The following is a 23672-nucleotide window of genomic DNA, read 5'->3' as shown; positions in this document are numbered from 1 at the left end:
TGAAAGGGTTGACAAATCCAGAACGTTTAATGAATTTTAAACAGTAATGATGATTCATCTAAAATATTCATACTGAAAGTGTTATTCATTATTTGCTAGTCACTATCTGAATTCTCTTCAGCAAAAGAATAAAACAGGACAATCATTCAACCAGAGAGCAGAAACAATAACATTCAACTCAGATGACCAACCACACATGGCAATGAGAAAAAGCACAAGGGTAAAAGTCATTGGCCTGTTCTACATTTAAAATGTAGGTTGACATTGCTATGTTGGTCAGGGGTGAGAAAAATCCACTCAAATGCCGTAGCTATACTGACCTAACTCCCCAGTGTACACACAGCTAGGTCAATAGAAGAATATTCCCATTAACCTAGCTACCATTGTTTAGGGAGGTGGTGTTCATACAGTGATGGGTTATGGTGGCAAAGCTACAGCACTGTACCTATGCCGGTACAGTCCTTAAAGAGTACACATACCTGTAGTGAAAGAGAAAGGGTAACAAATACACTTGTAGAAGTTGCAGTCAGTGCATAAAGAGAGAGAAAAATAGCACGATCAGTTCTAATTAGCAGCTTTAGAATAATCAAATTAGCAATGTTTGTAGTATACTGAAGAAATATAAAAATATACACTTTAAAATTGCATATACAAAATGGAAAGTTTAAAAATGATTTTGTAACAAAACAATATGGAAAAATACACAAAGATTAAATGTAATAATGTAGTATTTTAACTGACCCACCATTCAGCCTCTAAAATTATGCTGGCATGAAGTGGAGAGAAAGAAACCCATTGGCTGCAATGTGAGCATCGAAATAAACAAACCCTTGTGAAGTCAGCAATGACATCTTACGCTATTACTAATTGCCTAAACGTGTCCTTAAAAGTTTTTGTGAACTTCTAATTGACAGTAAACAATCTTGCAAATAAAATAAAATAAAAACCTATGAATCACTCTTAACACCCTTCAGAGACATGAAAACTCATAACTGGGTATATACAAATTGAAATTAAGTGGTTGTTTGTCAAAAACAGAAACCTCGCTGTTTTCAACATAGTACTGATTTCAGAATAATTCAACTTATCACAAAAGCATTACAATCCCTGGTAAGTCACAACTGAAGGTTTCTTGTGTCAAAAATAGCAAAGCATCAGTTTTTCCATATGTGACAAAGGAAATGATATATGATGAAATCAAATTGACTCCAAGCAATTCAAAACCAAAACATTATTAGTAAAGTAACTTGCTGAAATGTAATAAGCACAGATATGAAAATAATTTGCTTCTGATATATAATGAGAGTGTTTAATAGAAATTACGGATAAGTAATTTTGTATTGCTGAGGCCAAAAACTTTTGAACTTCCCAAAGTTACTTTTAGTCTGCCAATGCTGTCTATAAAGTAGATGGAAAACACAAAAAGGTTCGCACTTTATTTAAAAATTACTGTAATTTTCCAAATAAAAAAAAAGTAACATTTTGTCTTTTGGCAACCAAAAAAATTTCACATGATTTCTCAGGCGCTGTCTCCAAGAAGAATTCTAAATAATTTTTCCCTGTTATTTCTCAATATCTTTCTTTTTCATATTCTGGAGTTCCTTCATCTGCATAAGTGTGTTAGAAGCGGCTAAAATAAGGAAATAAAACAAAGAAATAGCTCACCTCTTGAGAACACCATCCACACTCTGGGCCCAGGGCAAGACACATTGTGCACGTTAGTGCATTTGAAGTGGCACATCTGTTTGCCGCTGTTATGAAATATAAAAACAAACAGTGATTCATGATGGTATGTGGGAACTCTGTAAAATGCCTAATTTTAAACTCTGATTAAATAAACTACTGTTTAGCAGATTAAGACTGATGACAAAATTCTTGAATAAGAAAAGAATAGGCTAGAACACGGGCAAGTAGAGAGCACCTATACAAATCTTAATGACTATATTCAGATACTGGAAATATTCTTCCCACCCATCATTACACTGCTTAGCATATTGCTTCATGCCTGTGTTTTTGGAGAGCATGGTGTCAACTCTCACTATTCTCAAACCTTTGATACAGAACACTGGCAGTTTGCCTCTGAAAGGAGATCTATTCCTCTTGAGCCTGTCAATCAGCCCTCTCTGAGCATCAACATTAACAGACTCTTTCAGCATATTCAGTCTAAGGCTATATCTACACTGTACTTTTGTTATCAAAAAAATTTTGTCGCTCAGGGGTGTGAAAAAAAGTTTTAATGACGAAAAGTGCCAGTGTGACCAGCACTTCGTTGGTGGAAAACACTCTCCTGCTGACAAAGCTACCTCCCCTCATTAGGACTGGGTTTATTTTGTCATTAGCAGAGCTCTCTCCTGGCAGAAGAGAGTGGCTACACTGCGTACCTTACAACAGCACGGCTCTGGTGGCACAGCCGCACCATTGTAAGGTATGCAGTGTAGATGTAGCCTAAGTGACTCTCACATCAAAGCGTATGTCTGTGGCAGCAGAGTCTCTTCCTGACAAGAAGCATTGGGAAAATGTATTTTATGGCTCTTCAGTACTCAGTGAAGTATATTTAAATTGGTGTGCAGCTGACACAGTGATCAACACCACTGCCAGCAAATGTCACAATCAATTTGCACAGAAGCCGGCAGAGACATTAAGGCTAAAATTTTGGAAGATAGCATCTTAGTTTCATATGGTCCAAATGTTAAAACCGCAATTTGCACTGACAACAAAGTCAGTAAGTGCAAATGTAATAAATTAATGCACATCAGATCCACCAATACACTGCGGATAGTATAATACACAATCTTGCATCCATTATAACAGGTGCATGCTGCTTTAAGAGACACTTGTTTTTCATTCAAGATTTTAACTTTGTATAAACCTGGGGTTCTCTAACTTTTCCATAGCATTGACCACACCTTAATAAAGATATTGTCTCACAGATCACCTCCTTCCCATTCATTATCATGCAGGCCACTTCCCCTTCCAGAATAAAATCCTTGTGACAGTTAAAACAGCTCACACTAAAAATAATATTGAGAAAGTATTTAATATTTTAGTTTCTTTTAATGTGATTTTAGCAGCTCGATTCAAGGAGGAGAACCAGCATTACACAATCAGCCAGCTCTCCACAAGCAACTAGCTCCCTGCATAACTGATGCTTACTTGATAACAGCTTTGGAACTATTAGTATATACAAAATAGATCAATGTCTAATAGAATATGACCTTAAGGTCTTATCCTGCTCACATTTTTAAGTTAGTGGCAAAACTCACAAAGACTTAAATAGAAACTTGATCTGCCTTTTATTTTATACAAGCTGCATCCAAAATGTTTTACTATAAAGTATAATAAAATAATAATAATAATGCAGAGAGAGAAATTAACACATATTCGAAAGGGAGAAAATGTGGGTTACCAGATGACAGAGTATGGATAAATTGAAGAGAGACAGGAACATAATTTTAGATGGCAAGAGATGCAAAGAAGGTTCTAGCAGCAGAAGAGAAATTGCTTGAAGGGACAAAGAGGACGTCAGTGCTAGGTAAGTGGAGTGAGCATCAAGAAAAGTAAAAAGAGCAAAAACTAGTCTATAAGGTGTACTTTAAAAAAAGAAACATGGTAAATTTGGACTAGACCTGAAATAAGTGCAAGGCAGGGCAGTGTTGTTCTGTGTTACCATCAAACTTCTTTGCATTTGTGAAAAGACGGGCAGCAGCATTCTCCACGTGCTGAAATCTAGAGAGCTGGAACTTGGATGCCACGAAGAAAGTGGCACTACAAATTGAAAGGATGGGAGAAAACAGCAGAGATGAGGATTTCAGTCAAGGCAGTGCACTGGCAGGGTTGTGAAGCTGGTGATAGACAGATCTGCAGGAATAAGAGGGCCCAGGACGATGCCAAGGTGTTGGAGGAGGAAATCAAGGGGATGGAGTTGCATTTGAGGATTTTCTTGCTCAAGAGAATCCCTTCTCTCTTCAACGTCTTCAGAAGCAGAGATGAAGTCAGAAGTTTATTTGGTCATGACAGACAGAGAGAGGAACAGAGAGAAGTCATTCAAGGTACCAAAGGTATAGAATGGCTGATCATCAGCATAAGTGTGGGAACTAACAGAAAAGGTAGGGAGAAGCTGGATAGAAGAGAAAAGAGGCTCAGACCTAAACCTTGATGGGATTCACTGAGATGCAGCCAGTTCTAGCAGAAGAGTTGTTTGACAGGTAAGAGCAGAAAGTTTACAGGCAGAAACCGCAGGAGAAAGTGATCCACAATACTGAAGGCTGCACTAAGGCCAAGAAGAACCAGGAGGGAGAAAGTGCTGCAGAAGTAAGGAGAAGGTTGCTAGTTACATGGAAAGGATCAATTCTGCTGTTGCCATTTCCCTTAAGAGTTTTTAATATGGTGTATTAGCCTGTATGACTAAATAGACAATAATTGTCTAAATTAATCCCTTGTAATCACTGTAATCAATGGAGTTAAACCAAAAATGAATTTGGTCCAGTGAATTTCTTATATTCATTTACGAGAGTCCCTACTATAGATGTAGACTCCAATATGAATAATACAGGTAATTTGCTTGCAGAGTTCTTGTATGTATTTCTTAAACATTTCCCAGAATGAAATGTTACAGCATGTGTAACATGACTACTCCTACACACACACCTGCCAAGAAGGATAATGAATGTCAATCATCAACAGGATGGGTGGACAGCATCTGCAAGTTGAATAGACACAAAACTTCTTCCAGGTTTTTTTTTATTAATGTTATTGTTGGTTATGAATATAGCTAGAGACTACTTTGTTAGAAATAGCCAGGAGTGAAAACAGCAAGAAAGAGGAGAAGGCCCTAAAACTCCAGTTGGGGTTTTCCATGTGATAGTTAACACATGGAAGACTGTTAACAAATGAGATCTAAAGATCTTTTTGCTGACGACTCCTCGGCCTCAGAAGTTCTGTTTTCCAATCATAAAATTAATGACTGGCAATTGAAAGACTTGTTACCACTGGCTTAAAAGATTAATTCATTTGGAATGAGGAGGAGGGAAAACTTGAAACTGATTTATTGATACCCAAAATAGACTCTGGCTAGATTATTAATGCCATTCCTAAATTTGTTTCAATATGATCTCTTATAACAGTTACATTTATGGACATGTTTTCATTCACAAAGTATTTATTATTTAGTTATAAGTCTATTCTAAAACTTTAAAATGAAAAGCTTATATAAAACAGTTTAAAAAATATCTTATTCCAAAAAATAAGAAACATTTTTATGAGTAGGCTCTGTAAAAAACGGAGAATTTTCCTGCCACTTCACCAACAGAGTCCAGACAAGATTGCCTTACTATACAGCCAAAGTTAAGAGCAAGTTTCTATTGGCTTAGTTAGAACTGATGTATGCCAAAAGGTATTTTAAACAAGGGCCAAATTTTGGCTTGAGAACCACATAGTTTTTATTATGTGCATATGCCTAAGTGTAGCAGGTTAAACTGCATATATCCAGCCACACATACAAAGAAGAAGAATTCCCCACACAAGTCATAATTATCACACATACTGAAGAAGTGAATGCACTACTTTCTGGAGGGCACACTCTTAGGATGGCAAGCCAAAAACATAACCATCAACGTGTACCCTCTCGGATTGTTTAATAAATGAGTACATAGAGTTGAAGGTGAGAATGGGAATTTATGATCATGTAGCCTACATAACAGACGTTACAGAATTTCACCCAGTCACTTCTGTATCAAGACCAGAAACTTTTGGAGAACTAGAGTATAGCTTTTAGAAAGACTTCCAATCTTGTTTGAAAGACTTAAATACACCAACTCCTTGTCTGGGCCTCTCTGTAGTTACTATGGTCCATAATAGCCATTATGTGGCAACACTTTGGAAGAAGACCACAGGTTTTTCCTGTGCTTGTAATGCAGTATATCAGAGTTGCCTTCATCCTTCTATTTTATTTGACAGGCCAGACAGCTTCATTCCCATAAGTAGGACAGCCAGCAACTGCCCCAGATAACAGACAGTTTCCTAGTTTATTTTGACTGAAAGTGCAAATGCACACTGAAAAACTATTGCAAAAATGGCACGGAGCAGGAGGGTTTCCATTATGATTGTGTCTAACACTTCTTGCTCACTTTCCAATTGGGAAAAAGGTTTGTTCTAATTGCCAATCCTGCAAACTCCTCCTGGAATCTGAAAGTCAACACGAGTTCTTTCCTGCTTGCATTCCACCATAAACAATATAGTACAGGGTAAATTAAGCTATCAGAATATGTCTACATTGCACACTAAGTCCAAGCCCTGACTCAGGTTTGAGCCCAAGCTCCCCTTTTGTCCACACACAAATCAATCTGACTTGGATCAGCAAGCACTCAGGACCCAGGACTCAGCTAGCATTGTGGGTCCTCGTCTGACCCACTATCACTTGGGTCCAAGCCCTGTAGTTCTGCAGTCTGGATGTAGCTCAAGTGGCAGACCCAAGTCAGAAGGTGGACACACCAGCACAGCCATGAGACCCAGGTCCAGCAATTGTAAACCCAGGTTTACAATACAGTGTAGATGCTAAAGCACAGGTTTGGAAACACTGAGTCCAAAGGGCCGGGTCCTACAGACCCAGGTTTACAAGACAGTGTAGACATGCTGGTTGTTTCCAGGGAGTTGCACCTATGCCTTTAAATTAATTTCTGCTATACCCAATTTCCCAATAGGATAGCACAGGTATAACAAAAGGACAGAATTTCAGAGTAAAGGAACACCAACTTGAAAAAAAAAATCACATTTCCTTATGAAAACCTGTGTATCTGCTATTTTTACAAGTAATCCCTCAGATTACTAGAAAGGAAACATTAGAGAAAAACATTTTTCCTCTGTTTTTCCCCTGTACTTTGTGCAGTTGACAGTTATTTGAATTTAGTCTGTTTCACTGTTTTATTGATGATCACTTGCATCACTCTCACACTTTGCTCTGATGGGATCTCAGCTGCATGCACCTCCACAGGATGTGAAAGAGGGTGCTTAACAGCAAGAAGAGCAGCAAACCTGCAACTGAACTGAAGAGGTAGCGGGCAGATGCATGCACAAAGAGAATGGTAATGGGAAGGAGAGCAGGATTGAACAGGTTTGGTATTGCTGCTCTTGGGCCCACCAAAGAGACTTCTGTCAACATGGTAAGGAAGTAAAATCCACTCCCAGAACTATTAAGATTTATTCCCCCATTTAAAATTTCTAGACTTTTAAAAAACAACTGGCTAATTTAAAAACTTCCTTATTTTAAGGAACACTGTCAACTTGAATGAAGTGTTCTGGCAGTTTCACTGAAAGAGATCAAACCGTAAGAGTTAAACGCACACATCTAGATAAATACTGTGGAAAGCATTGCTAGCGAGCAAGACTGGGAGCTGGATTTAGATTCTAGTCTTAACGCTACCATTGTCTTGCTGTGTGCTGTTGGTAGGTCAGTTAACCTCTCTGTCTCTCATTTACGCCTAAATGGAAATAATAACCTTTGAGATCTAGGAATAAAAAACATTACTTGCACATGCAGAGTATAGACTGACACAGAGTCAGGATTTTAAAAAAGTAGGTACTTGAGATCCTAAATGAGATCAATTTCTGAAGACTGTAAACTTTATTTTTAAATAAGCAGTTTCTAAGCCTCTATGGTCACAAAGAAAATCTTCAAAATGTTAAGTCATGCAGCATTATTTCCATGAATCTTTGCTACTCATAGGTTTGCAGGTCTCTGAGATGTACATTAGCAAGTCTAGAACATTTAAAAAAAAAGAAACTTGGTAAATTTGGATTGGACCCAGACATACATGGCTCAGCTGTGCCTCCATGGCTGCTACCCCTCCTACCATAGCAACATTGCTTTTTATATGATGAGACTTATGCAATGAGACTTAGTGAGAGTATACCTACGTGAGACTGGGAATCACACCCCTAGCTCATAGTATAGACGTTGCCAGAGAATTAAGGAAACCAGTCACTAATCATAACCCTGTGGGCAGCAGCAGTCAAACAGCGAAGACTCACCTCAGTTTCATGCTGCATGGGAAATCTAGGAGCAGCAGCAGAGGCAGTCATAGGAATTATTAACTGGGAAGATCAACCAAGGACACAGAAGTTAGGGGAAGAGTAACCAAGACCTCTTTCCATCTCTCCTTGTAGTCAGAGGGCTCTGGGGTAGAGGCAGAGCAGCAGAGATTTCTGACAACACAGCATCCAAGAGGCTCTGAAGGAAAGAGAGGACACAGGCAGTTGGGGACAGAGGGATTAGAGCAAGTTTATCAGAAATATACTACCCTAAGGCAGAGAAGGAAAGATGGAACCACCAAGTGGTGCCCAGAGAGAGCACCTTCCCCCTCTCTAGCAGCAGGGTGATGACATGGATGCTGACCTTCATAAGAATGCCGCCTCTGGACCTACTTTTGGACTTCATATCTTCCTCTGTCCAACAGGTTTAATCCTACAGCTAGTAGGTGCCTGGAACATTTTTCAAGTCATCCTTGAAGTTAGTGAATATCCCCATCATTCATTTTTTGCCCTTCTTCTCTCCCTGCATTTTCTTGTGGAGCTGTCTGCCTTTAGACAAGATGGCTACAATTCCTTGGTGCAATGCATGCCTGTAAACACTGAGTCAAAGAATATTGTTTCTGAAGCCATCTTTTTCTGAATCCGTCTCTCACAGATAGAAGTGTACACAGTAATTTAAGATGATCATATCATTTGGAAGTACTCATCCCACAGCCATTAGCTGCTGTGTCCTAAGTTTGATCTACTCAAGTTGCTCTGCAGCAAAGTGATGGTATAAAGTACCAAGAAAGCTGCCTTAAATGCATCCTTTAGGATTACCCTTGTGTAAAGGGTACCTCAGGATGCATAGAGATGGCTTACCAGCTACAAGAAAACACCCTTGGCTCCTGCTCTAAGGGCATTCCTGGAAGGGATGTAGATGTGGGTGTCTTTATGCCCTGATCTCCAGATGCTGGAATCATCCTTTGCAACTCTGTGTTGCACTGGGAACCAGGAGCCAATATCTCAGCTACAACAAAGTTCTCTCTCTAGTCTAATATCTATGAGCAGCACTTCCTTTAGTACCTCATCAACATGGAAATAACAGTAGGCCCTCTGCATGTAGCCTAGAATAATATGGGGAAAATACATGTTTTAGAATCACACATATTTAAAAACCACTATTTATACAAAAAGTAAAATTCATATCAGACAGGCGAGACCCCATCGTTCAGGGACTCTGTGTTCAGTGGCAATATTTAGCCAGATATAGCCTGTTTGTGAGGCTATTCTAATGTTTTTATTGACTTTTGGAATACAGAAAGAAAAAAGGAAAAACAGTGCCTGGCAATTTTTCAATGGAACTTTGTAATCTTAAAATATGGTAAATGATTAACATGAATCTCGGAGTATGGTAAATAACATTTCAGGAAAAGAGTTTCAGGTGTGAAACTTTTTTGGTTTGGTTTTGCACCCTTTGAACTTAGACTAGTTAATTAAGAAATATCCTCTTCAATTTGTGGTACACAAAGCAATAGACAGTGCCTGTAATCAATGAATTGCCTAAGCATAAATTCAGAAAGATGAGCTAAGGTACAGAGCTTTTGTAAGTGTATGGCTTAAAATTATTGAATACGCTACTACATCTTATAACACAATACTGTAAAGTTGGTTCCTTTTATTGTTCTGTGAAGTTATGAGTTCAGGATTTGTGCTTTTGTTGCAGCAATTTTTGACCTCAAACACACCTAAGAGCAGGCAGTTCCTGTGTTCTGTTGTAGGTTTTTAGAAATCTCTTCTCAATAAAGTGAATTAGGAGGTTTGTCATTGCTTTTAAAGGCTGAAGGATCACACTCCTGAATGCATGACTTGACAGGTAAGCGAAGGAACAGATTACAGAATTATTATTTTTTTAAATTGTATTTATTGCTAATGCTGAGGCCAAGATTTAAAAACAAAAGCAGAAAAAGAAAAAAAAAGACTTAAGTTGTGCCCACAAAATATACAGACTCATACACCCATTGTAATCGTATGTGCAAACACGTTTTTATATGCAATTTTCCTGTTGTGCTTGCAAATTTCATTTGTTTATTCCTATGTTTTGCAGGTACAGTATAGGTATCCAATGCGGTGGAAAACAGACAATACATTGCCAGACTTTAAACAGTTAATTAGTGTTTTAATGTTTCAAAACCATTCCACAGCACTTCCAAGGCAAAATGAAAATTTACAGTTGTTTAGATTGGAAGAGCACACTTAGTTATGTCATGAGCTTTGTTTTAGTTAAAGATATTCTGTGTCATTCTTGCCAAACTTTAAATCCCTGATAGACTTCATGTTTCCTGGGGGGTGGAGGGGCGTGGGGGTCTCTGTACAAGCACAGTGGATCCTATGTTTTCCCTGAAACTTACTAAGTTCTCCATTAGGGGTCATGGAGTGACAAGGAATTCCCATCCCATAGAAATGTGCTTTTGTCACAAAACTGAAAAACTCTTATCAGTCTGAAAAGCTGAAACTGGGAATGAAACCAGGTGTCAAGTACAGCAGAAATGTATATGACTCACCCCAGTTCACCAGCACAGATCTCTGTATGCTGGAGGGATTCACTCTGGGAGAGGGGACCTGCTTGGTTGAATCAGCTACTCCACTAAGTGCCCTCACTTGGCCCAGCCTCCACCCATTTCTGGAATAGCACCGGCCAGTCACTACAAAAATGGACAAAATTATCCAGAATTTTCAAAAGCAGCAAAGAGTCCTGTGGCACCTTATAGACTAACAGACGTTTTGGAGCATGAGCTTTCGTGGGTGAATACCCACTTCGTCGGATGTATGTGTCACCCATGAAAGCTCATGCTCCAAAATGTCTGTTAGTCTATAAGGTGCCACAGGACTCTTTGCTGCTTTTACAGATCCAGACTAACACAGGTACCCCTCTGATACTGAATTTTCAAGTAGTGCCAGAATATACTGAAGGGGGAGGGAGGGAGGGAAGGGCCACTGTTCTTAGCTGGATAACTGCTATGAATTTCAAAGACAATGACAAATCCTTGGGCCTTACCAGTGGTACCATCTCTGCAATAAGAAGTTTGCTGCAGCTTAATCAAATCTTTAAGGAACCCACCCCACCCTATTGCAGCTACCCATTCCCAGACCTGCCTAGAGATGGTGTTGGACTCCAACCTAACTCTGAGCTGGAAGGGATGTTTTGGAGCCATTGACAACACAGAGAGCCCCATCCCAGCTTAGCAGAAGAAGAGGGTAAGTGCCCAAATAACTGACAGTCTAGGCAAGACTTCTGTCAGTTGACATCTGAAACAGAACAGAGTACAGGCAAAAGTAACCCCTTCTCTATATTGATTGGGGTTACTACTGCCCTAACATAGCAGTAACCATGGCTGCCATAACCTGGTAAGGGAGGAACCAAGATTTGTGGAGGACACTGCATCAGAGGAGAAGAAGTTCACTCCTTCACCTCCATGGCTCTACAAATCCCAATGGATTCCTTATACCAGGTCCCAATGCCCTCAATATTGCCTGACTGATACATGCCATGGTGAGGGGCTGTTGTACCTTTCATTGTTGTGTGAAGCAAAGTCAGGCTGTTGTCTTACGTTTGCCCTCATCTATTTTCAAATCTGTCTTTTTCCCAATACTACTGTAAAATATACAGCTATTAACATTACAGGGCACAAATTAAACCATGAGTCTCTATTTAGGCTTGATGATCAATAAATAACTGAAGAACCATCCACTATACTGGCTATTATAATACACCTGTTTTAGTCCAACAGGAAATCGTTTATGATTTGTTTAACAGTGTGGAAGAGTGAGAGAGAGAGAAGGAAGAATTATTCATTAACTGAGCTGAACTTTCCTGAAATCCTTTTTTGTTCTACAGTGACCTTAAACTAACATAGTTTGCCCTCTGTACTAGCCCGGCATGTCCTTTTTAAGTATTACAATACAGTTCCCATTATCAATATAGACAGGTATTTAAAATGTCTATGCTGGTTTCAAGTCAACAAGATCATCTTTTACATATTCCCTTGGACAAAAGTGAACAAAAAGGTAGTAACATTTTCATTTCAGTGAACAAGCTACAGTCTGATTCTGGTGTTTTCTCATCAGGTCATTTGTGCTAGTCCAGTACAATGTACTATAATTGTTCATTGTTAAATAATTTTATTTCTGAATTTGCCAAGATGATAGAAAACGTAAAATAATTTATAAAAGAAACTAATTACAGCAACTAAAAGAAGTTTATTCCACTAGTAATACCAAAAACACTAACCATTCTTATGGAAAATGAACATAAAAACAGAGAAATATTTCTCTCATAGCACCATCTACCATATGTCTGTGCTAGAGTACTTATATATTTTATTGCTGTACCAGAATCAGCCAGAAAACACACATATCCTGATGGACATCAGCAGGCAATGCAGTGGGCTAGTTTCAAAGATGTTGTGGGAGATAGGATCTTGTTTTTAAGGCACTAGATATGCTTAATTCCTGGCTCTGTCACAGATTTTCTATGGAAATTGCAGTCTTAGTTCCCCAAGTAATACCTTCTCCACCTAAAAAGCGATGGGAGGCAGTACTGGGAGGTGCTCAGTTACAACAGTGATAGGAAAGAAAGAGAAATATTAGTAAATAGGTGTGATTCAGAGTATTTTACATATGGACTCCAAACATTTTAAATTAAAGTGAGGAGTGGTATATTTTAAAATTTACAGTTTCCTGTTCGTTGCTTTTCTGCTAACTCTGTCTGCTCTTTCAACACTTCAACAGACTTCTATTCACCTTTTAACTTGTCCCATTGTGCACGTACGTATATACACAATTTACTGCAGAAGCGAGATGTGCTATATATCACTTATCAGTAACGAGTGGATCTTTCAGCATAAAGTAAGTTATGCAACCAAGCTACGAAGACCTGAAAATGTGGTGTGACGGTGCACCCCATAAGGCTTCATGGAAATACGCTTGTTAATGTATATATACGACATACCTGGAATATGTTTTATGCTACATATGCCATGTAACATATCTCTGTAAAGGTTATGATCTACTGCAGGTGTCCCCAACGCGGTGCCCGTGGGTGCCATGGCGCCCGCGGGGGCATCTTAATGCGCCCACGTCCTGGCCCCCAGGAAAGCACTTGCTGAAATGCTGCAACGACGCCTCTCGATGACGTCGCTTGCCGTCGACAAGTGATGTAATCGAGAGGCGTCGCTCTCAAATTTCGGCGGGGACGCCTCTTGATGATGCCACTTGCCGTCGACAAGTGATGTCATAGAGAGGCATCGCTCCCGAATTTCGACGGGGACGCCTCTCGCTGACACCGCTTGCCATCGACAAGTGCCATCATCGAGATGTGTCACCGCCGAAATCCCGCCAAAATTCGGAGACATTTCGGTGGGTGCTCCACCGCGGCAGTGGTCCTTCAGCTGGTGCCTGCCAGCCGAAAAGGTTGGAGACCACTGCTCTACTGAATCTATTCATCTTATTTGTATGCATGTGTCATTGTTGTATTCTAAGTTATGAATATTGGCTGTGTACTTTCTTGATTTCTAAGTAGCGTTAGTAAAGCAAATGGTCAGCTTCTTGAGAATGGAATGTGCAAATTAAGTGCCCAGTCAGGAAACACTTAAAGGACAATAAATCTTGGAAAGTTCCAATCCACATAAAAAGTCTACCTGAAGACATTCAGGGTAGCATGTAAACAATGGCTGCTACCTGTAAAAGCTAAGTTATGCATGGACATGTGACTTGCCCATGTGACTCCAAAACTCCATCTTGGAGCTGGACTTTGCATAGGAGAGTGGAGGGGGTCTCCATCCACAAGAGAAAGTCTATTTGAATCCCTGGGAGACCCCTCTATTTGGTCTTCAGCTGGCTCAAGAGATAGCCTCTCCACCCCCAAGTATACCTGAAAGAAACTGGAACAAAGGACAATAACTACAGGCGCTGTGAATGATTGCTGGACCGAGACTAGAAGGAGACTAGTCTGTAAAAGGAATCTTACTGGAACACCACTCAGTGTGAGATTTTGTGTGTATTCAGTGTTCTTACTGTATTAGACTCAGACTTGCGTGTTTTATTTTACTTAGTAATTCACTTTGTTCTGTCTGTTACTACTTGGAACCACTTAAATCCTACATTCTGTACTTAATAAAATCACTTTTTACTTATTAATTAACCCAGAGTATGTACTAATACCGGGGGGGGGGCAAACAACTGTGCATACCTCTCTATCAGTATTATAGAGGGCGAACGATTTATGAGTTTACCCTGTATACATTTTATACAAGGTAAAAAGGATTTATTTGGGGTTTGGACTCCATTGGGAGTTGGGCATCTGAGTGTTAAAGCCAGGAACACTTCTTAAGTTGCTTTCAGTTAAGTCTGCAGCTTTGGGGCATGTGGCTCATACCCAAGGTCTGTGTTGAAGCAGAGACTGGCATGTCTGGCTCGACAAGACAGGGTGCTGGAGTCCCAAGCTGGCAGGGAAAGCAGTGGCAGTAGTAGTCTTGGCACATCAGTTGGCAGCCCCAAGGGGGCTTCTGTGATCCAACCTGTCACATGGGGTTTATTAAAAACTCATTCTGTATTTTCACACCAAGATCCCAGATTTGATTCCTAGTTCTGATCTTTACTTTACCAAAACAAATAGCTGCCAGGTATCTTAAGTCCTTCAACAGTGATCCCATCAGCCAGTTGAGCAACAGTTCTGTTGTGTAGAGGAATATAGGCGCCACATATGGATGCGGTCTGAAGGGAAATCAGTCAAATGGCTGGAAGGAAGGTGGCCATGACATGGGATTTTGAGGACAAAACATAAAGCAAAAGGGGGAGAAAATGGGGATCCTCACAACTCAGACACAGATATGGAGGACTTTCAGCAGGGGGAATGTTAAGAGGAGACTTCTCCTCCTCTTCATGAACACAAAATGGAACATACTTATTTTAATTACACTTTTACTAAAGCATAACATGCAGCTATATTTGTACAAAAGCTACATGCCAAAAACTTTGGGTCTTTTAAAACTTTGAGTCCAATCCTACAAGACAATGAGCATCCCTGACTCCCAAAGAAAGCAAAGGAAATAGAAAGTACTTTGAAAATTTGAAAAATTCAATCCCTAGAAGTAACACCCTATTGCCTGCAGGAAGGGCATATTCCTTACCTGAGCCACTAATTAAAGAAAATTAAAGAGGAGGGAAAACTGCACAGTCTCTAGCTTTTTTTTTAATAGTTATAAGTTATTCTTACTCATTATTTTTGCCTATTACTAGTAATAGCAGGCAGAAATTACTTCAGACCCATAACAATGAAGCAATGGAAAACGCAGAAACATATGAAGAGAATGCTCAATTATCAACTTTGCAAATACTTGAACTTAGGCAAACACAGAAGTTGTTTCTTGGCAGCCTGCTGGTGCTGTAAATTCCTATCCTCCTGAAACGCTTATATTTTGCTCAAGGGGTTATTCTTATTCTGCCACCAGAACAAGAGAGAATCCTGAATGGCTGGCAAGGCATTTGCTTTTCTTCCCGAAAGGTTCCATTACAATGGACAGTACACATTCATTATAGTTGTTCTTCCCTCTCAAAAGACCGCACAAAATAGCCAAGTCCGTTTATACTAACAATCAACTTCAATATTGAACTGCCAGAAATGGAATTATTTTAATTAACAACATCCAAGCAGCTTAGAACAGAACAATATAGCATATTCTATTTTGTTCATCATAACTTATGCCTGTTCTAAGCAGATGCGAAGGAGGCATTGAGTCTTTTAATTAGGCTGGAGAGAAAGCGGAAGTTAGGGCAAGAGCTTTGACTTTAGAGTTGGCTGGGAGGGAGATGTATGATTTGGAATGGAGACTCTTAGATGCTAGAAGTTTGATAGGAGTCCAGTTAAAACAAAAATCACTTTTCCCTCCAGTATTTTATTTTCAAAGCATTAGGCTTGATAAGCCAGGTTTACAATAAAGCATCTGGACTACCAGCCTTCAGTACAAGCACAGGGTATTTTCCATACATGGGGCTTCTGATTTTAGGTTTTAAACAAAAAAAAACAAAAAACAAAAAAACAAAAAAAAACCTGGTGAAACACCCTCAAAATAAATAAATAGCCCACAAACAACAGAAATATACCAGAAATAGTTACTCGGGCTGTGCTGATTTGACCCCTTTTCAGTGCAGTTTGTTTATTCAGGTGCTACCTAGGCTCCCTGGCTTTCATCTAAGGGGTCGTCTACACAGAGGATGTGACTTCCAAAGCACACTAACCTGTCATGCACAAATCCATCCCTGTGAACCTTGCTGGTGCACACTAATGGTCCCCTAGTGTGCTTTAACATAATGTGTTACAGTACAGTAATAATGTATAGTACATGTATATACCAAGGGAAAGTCTCCAAAACACCCCAGTTTGTGGACATATCCACAGAACTCAAAAATTGCTAAAATATCCCCCCTCCTCAATTAAATTAAACCTCCCCCACAAAAAAAAAACACAAAAAAACACAAAAAAAAAACCCAGAAGCCATATCCATGGAACACTATTAAGCATATTATATAGCTTTGGGTCTTTAATATTTGTACAAGTGCTTTCGAAATAAGATATACAATGCTCACAATATTTATATAAATTATTTGATCTTAAAGACTAGTGTGGAGCAGCTTTTAAGGTGTATATCCATCATGCAAAAATATTCCATTTTTGTGACTCATCATTTTTCTGCATTGTGGGTTGAACATTTGTGAGCCTAGTTTAGTGCTCAAGAAAGAAAGTAAGTCTCCATTCACTACAATGGAGTTACAATCAACTATGCTAATGATTAATTTGGCCTCGTTACTGTAGTCTCAAAAAATGCTAGCAGCCATCAAACAAGAAATATTTTCCGCTTATGCAATATAATCATACTGTCACATGCTTCCTCCCTCACAGAGTGCTCAATAACTGATAATTAGCATATTAGTGGGGATTATTCACATTTTGATTTTTAATTTTTAAGGTTCTATTGTTTGTGGCTTTATATTTTGTTATACTTGTGTTTATTTCTGGTACTGATGTGTTTTCATCTTCCGATGTCATCTTTGTGAAGGGTGTTCCTAATATTCTTACCTTACGATTCTTAATTCTTCTCTTTAGGGACTTGTTTGTAAAATATTTCAAGCATTCAAGCCCTTTGTTAATTCAAAGGCAGATTATAATATTCATTGATTCCATGTGTTCGTTACCTTTGTTGAATGGCTGAGCAGGTAAGGGTTTATTTGATGCAGATTTTCTTAATTCTGTTAAACATTCTGATAAAGAGCATACTGCAACATTTTACTCGTGCTCTGAAGAGGATGTTTGACCTAGATTCTATTTTAATGACGAGAGCCATCCATTTCAGATCCATTGATTGGTAGAGAATGATTGTAATTTCTAACAAAGGCCATGGGACTGCAGCTCAACCCTTTTGCAACTATTATTTCAGTCCAGCCTAAGAACCAGAAAAGCAATTACTGTCCCTTGGAAACATGTAAGAGTGTTCCTGGCCAGTGCAATCCAGAGCTTCCATTCAATGCTCCCTTCCGCAATGGCATGTTAGTTACATGCAGCCAATCTCAGTGGCACATAAGGAGTACAGAGGGCCCCCTTTAATAGACACACATCTTACACCCTACCCCATTCCAGAACAAATCTATTATAAGGCTTCTGTAGTGTGGAGAGCTGTGCATAGACCCTCCTCAAAGGGGCTAGTTTCCTTCATCATGGACAAGCAACAGAAAGAACATGGAAACTAGAAGAGAGTGCATTAGCAGCCCATGCGAAGCGGGTATCCTGAAATTGAAACAGTTTCAGTAATTCATGCCTTTGGTAAAAGATATTTATCAGGCATAGTAGAAGGAAAATAATGAATTGGTGAGCAGAAAAAACAGAAGAACTACATGTCCTAGAGCAGGGGATGGCAACCTTTCAGAAGTGCTGTGCCGAGTCTTCATTTATTCACTCTAATTTAAGGTTTCGCATTCCAGTAATATATTTTAATGTTCTTTGAATGTCTCTTTCTATAAGTCTATAATATATAACTAAACTATTGTTGTATGTAAAGCAAATAAGGTTTTTAAAATGTTTAAGAAGCTTCATTTAAAATTAAATTAAAATGCAGAGCCCTCGGACTGGCAGCCAGGACCCAGGCAGCGTGAGTGCCACTGAAAATGGCATGTGTGCCATAGCCTGCCTACCCCTGTTCTAGAGTATTTTTTTCTCTGTTAGGCTTGTTTTCCTGAGAAGGGTCAAGTCTCCTCAAGAAGAGGATCACCTAAGCAGGCTCAAGGAAAATGAAAAAAGGATTTTTCTTCTTGCTGGATTGTTTTCATTTAAGACTTAGGAAAAGCAGAGCTGTCTGAATATCGAGTATTCTATACAATACGGCTTTCACTGAGTCCTCAATGGAAATGAGCCAGCAAAAAAAAGAAAATCAACAGGCAGGCCTGTCCACATGCTTAAAATAACTACCAAAATACACTATTTGCTTCAATTTTTTTCTTGAGGGACTATTCCTTTTAAAATATATTTCCTTCATGGGGGGCTTGAATAGTTTTCCCAATACCTTAGAGAAGTAACACAATAATGAGGTAGGAAACATTTGGTGCTAGAACAGACAGACACAAGAATGAGATGTGATAAGACTGGCAAAACACCAAAGGAGCAGGAGAGAGAACACTTGACGATTATATTTGGAGTTAGAAATCATTCTATTGGGACGGACCAATAAACATCTGTCCATGCTATGATCAAAGGATCTTCCACTCTTCTACCCGTCCCAACTAGCCCTTCCACATGAAACTTGAAATAAAGAGAATATAAACTCCAACGATCAAAAGTTTTGTCAACCCTGGATGCTACAGCAGAAGCCATGGTGCTCCAAACTTCTGGCTCCAAGTTAGAGATGAAGATTCCACACTATCCAACCCTTGCGTGGGTAGTCAGGGTAAAGCCTGCTTACTTAAAGTTAACACAGGGATCATAATCTAGGTATTTCTAAGGATCCCACCAAAACCAAAGTATATGAATTCCAACAAATGAGCCACTGCTGGTTTTTAAACCCCCAATCTCTTGTAAATCTTTACCAACTATTCCTCAGAATTTAGCTCTTTAAAATGTTTCATATATGTACTTAACTGACAAACTGTAGAATTATTGTCCTACACAGTTTGTCAACAAGATGAGTTAACGGATCCTGTGTCTCTATGGAAGTCAATAGCACTAGCGAGCTGATTAACACGGCCCAGTATAGCTATGTCTTGTATTTACCTTTTATTCTGTTCAGTGTTTACTTAATTAAGAGGTATTTGGTTTTTAGAATTTTATAAGTCCAGGATCTGTGTAAATTGCTACTTGGCAAATTTCATTTTGCAAAAGTTCCATTCTCATGTCAGGTATTTGTTTTATTTGGCTTAACGGAACTGCAATTTCCTTTGGTAAAAGTTTCTGAACAAGAGATCCTTTGTCAGTGGCAGGAAAACTAATCTTTTATCTGTGCTTAGAGGACATTTAGTGAGACGTGCAATTTTGCAGTATTTTCTCTGATTTTATTTTGTGCTCCAACCTTAATCCAAATGAAGAATCAAATTTTACCTTCATTTACACACCCATGCAACTCCCCATGTCACAGACTTTCATGGGTATTTGGTGCTATTTTTAATGAAACTGTTTAGCAGAATTACAAGCAATAGTTAAACAGAATAAGATAGTATATTTTTTATCAATAATACATGACAAATACGTCAACAAAATGAGTGAAATTCTGTGTTTTAAAATTATGTATCTCTATGCAAGCATGTTTCTTTTTCTCTTTCACAGGTGCAATACAGCAAATACACAGGTCTGGATGGTTGCCTCCATACAACAGCTCTGCAAACAGACAAAAGCCACAAACCAGATGATCTCCTCACAGAGAATACCCCCATTGGAACAGGACAGTATGGCAGGATGGAAGTAAGAAAAATGATCTACCACCATACCTGACATAAGAGCATACCAGGGAGGCAGCAAAGAGGCATGGCTGCTCCAATTATTCTTACTGCAGGATGTCTCCATAGGGAGCTGTTGCAGCACAGTGAGAGTTATGGCAGGGATGCAAAGAATTCAATAGTGCAAAGATGCCTTAGTCACCGTAGCCACTCCCTCAAACCCAGCCTACGTTGAACTCAGCTCAATCATAGGTCAAAACATCAGGATCAACATGCTCATTCATATTGTGTAGAGCAGTGGTCCCCAACCTTTTTCGTCTGGCAGGCACCAGATGATGAGCCATGGAGGACCGTGGCAGCGGACGAGCATCCGCCGAAATGCTGCTGACAAGTGGCAAGATCAATACGCTTCACCTCTGAAATGGTGCTGACAAGCAGCGTCATCTAGAGGCGTCAGATGACACTGCTTGTTGGTGGCATTTCGGTGGATGCTCATCTGCCGGCCACTATGCGGGCACACTTAAAGACACCCTGGTGGGCACCAGGGCGCCCACGGGCACCATGTTGGGGACCCCTGGTGTAGAGAATACCAAATACGGGATGTCTTTGTTACATAAGAAACTTGATAGTAAACTTTTTTCTCATTGATGTTTAGTTTGTTTCATTTTTAATTAAGAAAAAAGCCAAAACAAAAAAAAACACACCATGAAAGTTAACTGAAGTTATTCCACTGTTATGTCATTTAATAGTACTGAGCAAATCTTATTGAATTAGACATTGGCTTGTTACATATTCAACAATTAATTAAGGCTAAAATGCTGTTCCCATCATAAATCTTATTTTATATGATTATAATTTGGACATTTTAATTAACTCCAGGCTGAAACTTGGCATACAATTTTAATACAGAAGCGTATATTGTAGTCTACAAAATTACTAAAATTGGTTAAACCCTTTTCTAGTGCAGGAGGTTAAAAAAGGGGGGGCATTTAATTTCATGAATAAATTGCTTTATGACTTTAGAGCCATTTGCATGCAAAACATCTATTGAAGTAAACGGAACTTCTGCATATCAGTGTCCCATAGCCTGCACTTTTGGGCCAGCCTTGTTTGTAATACCACCTGTAAAAGGTGTGTAAGGAATTTAAGTCCTCTCTCAACATTAATGTTCTTTTTTCTTTCTTTTTTTTTTCGGGGAGGGGGGAGGAGTATGAGCAGAGGAAACAATCACCCTTTACCTTGATCAGATCCTGGCCCCGCACTGGGCTGAACAGTATTGATGAAACAGTTAATGTTTTCATTCTGACTATAAACTGTACCTTTGCTCCATCATTTAGCTACAATGACCTGTATTATCCAAACTGAAAACAGCACATAGGAATAACACACTGAACGTGCAAACAGAGGGTGGCACCATTAAACTCTTTATGTGAGTTCCCACGGGGACGTTGCTCCTCCTGCAGTTTTCTAGAGAAAGTCAATTCAACGTCAGGGGTAGAAATTAGCTAAAATGGGCCAGATGCACCTGGCCTCAAGGGAGGAGCCCATTCCAAAAACACACGGGGAAGGATCCTGCAGGATTAACCTATATTGTTTCAATCTACAACCCTTCAGCTGTCAAGTGCAAGTTTCCCAAGACTTATGGCTCCTGCTGGCAGTTTCTATTAGCCAGGAGCCCTGCGCCTTTCAGGCGTCGCTTTCTCCGAACCGGCCCGGCAGTTGCTCACCTGCCCTTGGGTGTCTCATTCAACCCACTCACGAGATTGCAAAACACCCGACCCAAATCAAAGCCTGGCAACTTACGGCGCTGGCACAGCCCCGGCACAGCTGCGAGCACACGGGCTGCCCACAGCATGGGGCCAGGCCCTCGTTGGCATTTCTGCAGAGAGACGATTCCAGCAGTAAGAAAAGCCAGGAGCGGGATCCACATAATGCGAAGCAGACGGCACCTCTCCCTGTCCTGGCGGCCAAGTCTCGGCTGAGCGGCTCGCTCGCTCTCAGCCCCGCCGGGGGCTCGGGCGGCTGCGCGGGAGGAGGCGAAGCAGGAGGAGGGACGCACCCTTCGCAGGTAGGAGGCAGGGCAGGGGCAGCGTGCGGCGCCGCATGTCAGGGGGAGCGTAGGGACCCCCGAGCCCAGCGCAAAGCCACTTGGCGGCGGCAGGAGCCAGGTCCTTTCCGCGCTGGGTCGGCGGGCGCCTCCATCCGCCCCCAGCCCGGCTCACAAAGGGCTTTTGTCTCCCTCTGCCCGGCGGCGGAGGAGGCACTTGGCAGAGCCCCAGAAGCAAGACGTTAAGCGGCCCCCCGACTCACTGCACCACCCTCGCCCGGGGCCCGGCCCGTCAGGTGGGCTCTGCCAGGCAGGATCGGTGGCCCCGGGCTGCCCCTCCCCGGGGGCGGAGAAGGCTCCAGCCGGCGCGCGGCGTGTGCGGCTCGCGGGGTCCCGCGTTGCTAGGAGACCACCAGCAGCGGGCAGGGCAGGCTCCAAGCCCGTCCGGGTCTGGGGCGCTGAGCTCCGGCTGCGGCGCGCGGGGCGGAGCAAGTCTCCGCCCCCCGCCCGCTCCCTTTGTTGCGCTGAGCTGCAGAATCCCGGCGCCGCTCTCCCAGCTCCGTCTTCGGCGGTGCTGCTTTCAGTGCCTCGCTCCAGCGGGGGGCGCGGGTGCCTGCCTTGGCGCAGCGTCCCTCGTCTCCCCCAGCCCCGCCATCCTTCTGCCATTGCACCCCCGGGACCCACCCCCACCGTCCGGAGTCCTCCAGACCCCTGCACCTCCTCCCCTCGCCCCCCAGTCCCCACCACAACACCTCCTTCCTTCGCCCCACGGCACCTCCCCCTTTCAGCCCCCGCCCCCTCGCACCCGTCCCCATGCATCCCCTCCCGGCCACACCTCGGCTCTCCCACCCCGGTACCCCGTCCCCGCGCGCGCTCCCGGCACTTCCTCCACTCGCCCCCTGCTCCTATGCACTCTCCAGCTGGAATCCTCCATCCCTCTGCACCTCCTCCCTTCGCCCCCTCTGCACCCGTCCCGTGCATGTGAGGAACTTCAGTTGTTTGTGAAGCCCCGGGATCCTCCTAGCCTCCCGTCTGTGCAAAGATGGGAAGATGGCAGTACATCTCAGTCTGTCAGACCCTGCATGGTAGGGCAGATCTGGCAGGAGTGGGTACCATGCTCACTCTAAGGTATCCCACCTATATGAAGCCTGACATAGTATTTGTGCTGAATGTTGGCATCTGCCTTGTACACAGCACTCTCAGATATTAGGAATGGCAATATACAAAACCCTGTAGGAGAAAACTTCAACCTCCCTGGCCACACTATAGCAGACCTTAAGGTGGCCATCCTGCAGCCAAAAAAACTTCAGGACCAGAGAAACTGAGAAAGAGAACCTGCTGAGCTTCAGTTCATCTGCAAATTTGACACCATCAGCTCAGGATTAAACAAAGACTGTGAATGGCTTGCCAACTACAAAATCAGTTTCTCCTCCCTTGGTTTTCACACCTTAACTGCTAGAACAGGGCCTCATCCTCCCTGCTTGAACTAACCTCATTATCTCTAGCTTGCTTGCTTATATATACCTGCCCCTGGAAATTTCCACTACATGCATCTGGTATTCACCCATGAAAGCTCATGCTCCGAAACGTCTGTTAGTCTATAAGGTGCCACAGGATTCTTTGCTGCTTTTACAGATCCAGACTA

At 41.3% G+C, this 23672-nt stretch overlaps 1 protein-coding gene across 3 annotated transcripts in view; it reads right to left on the bottom strand.

The window, feature by feature from the left end:
* ITGB8 (integrin subunit beta 8) overlaps nucleotides 1-22460 on the bottom strand; it is an 82445-nt gene extending 59985 nt beyond the window's left edge. For 2 of the 3 annotated variants that reach the window (XM_050938618.1, XM_050938619.1), the window contains exons 1-2: nucleotides 21784-22460; nucleotides 1666-1751 (exon numbers count right to left, since the gene is read on the bottom strand). In XM_050938618.1, coding sequence (XP_050794575.1) covers nucleotides 1666-1751; nucleotides 21784-21910 — 213 coding nt within the window. In that variant the 5' untranslated portion in view covers nucleotides 21911-22460. Of the gene's footprint in view, nucleotides 1-1665; nucleotides 1752-8025; nucleotides 8154-21783 lie in introns of those variants that run through there. The other variant, XM_050938620.1, reaches the window with a different exon arrangement.
* Nucleotides 22461-23672: the final 1212 nt, after the last annotated feature.

Source organism: Gopherus flavomarginatus, chromosome 2 (genome assembly GCF_025201925.1).
Source record: "Gopherus flavomarginatus isolate rGopFla2 chromosome 2, rGopFla2.mat.asm, whole genome shotgun sequence".
Classification (NCBI taxonomy): Eukaryota; Metazoa; Chordata; order Testudines; family Testudinidae; genus Gopherus; species Gopherus flavomarginatus.
Note: the sequence above shows the minus strand (reverse complement) of the source record. Positions and strands in the feature narration are given on the sequence as shown.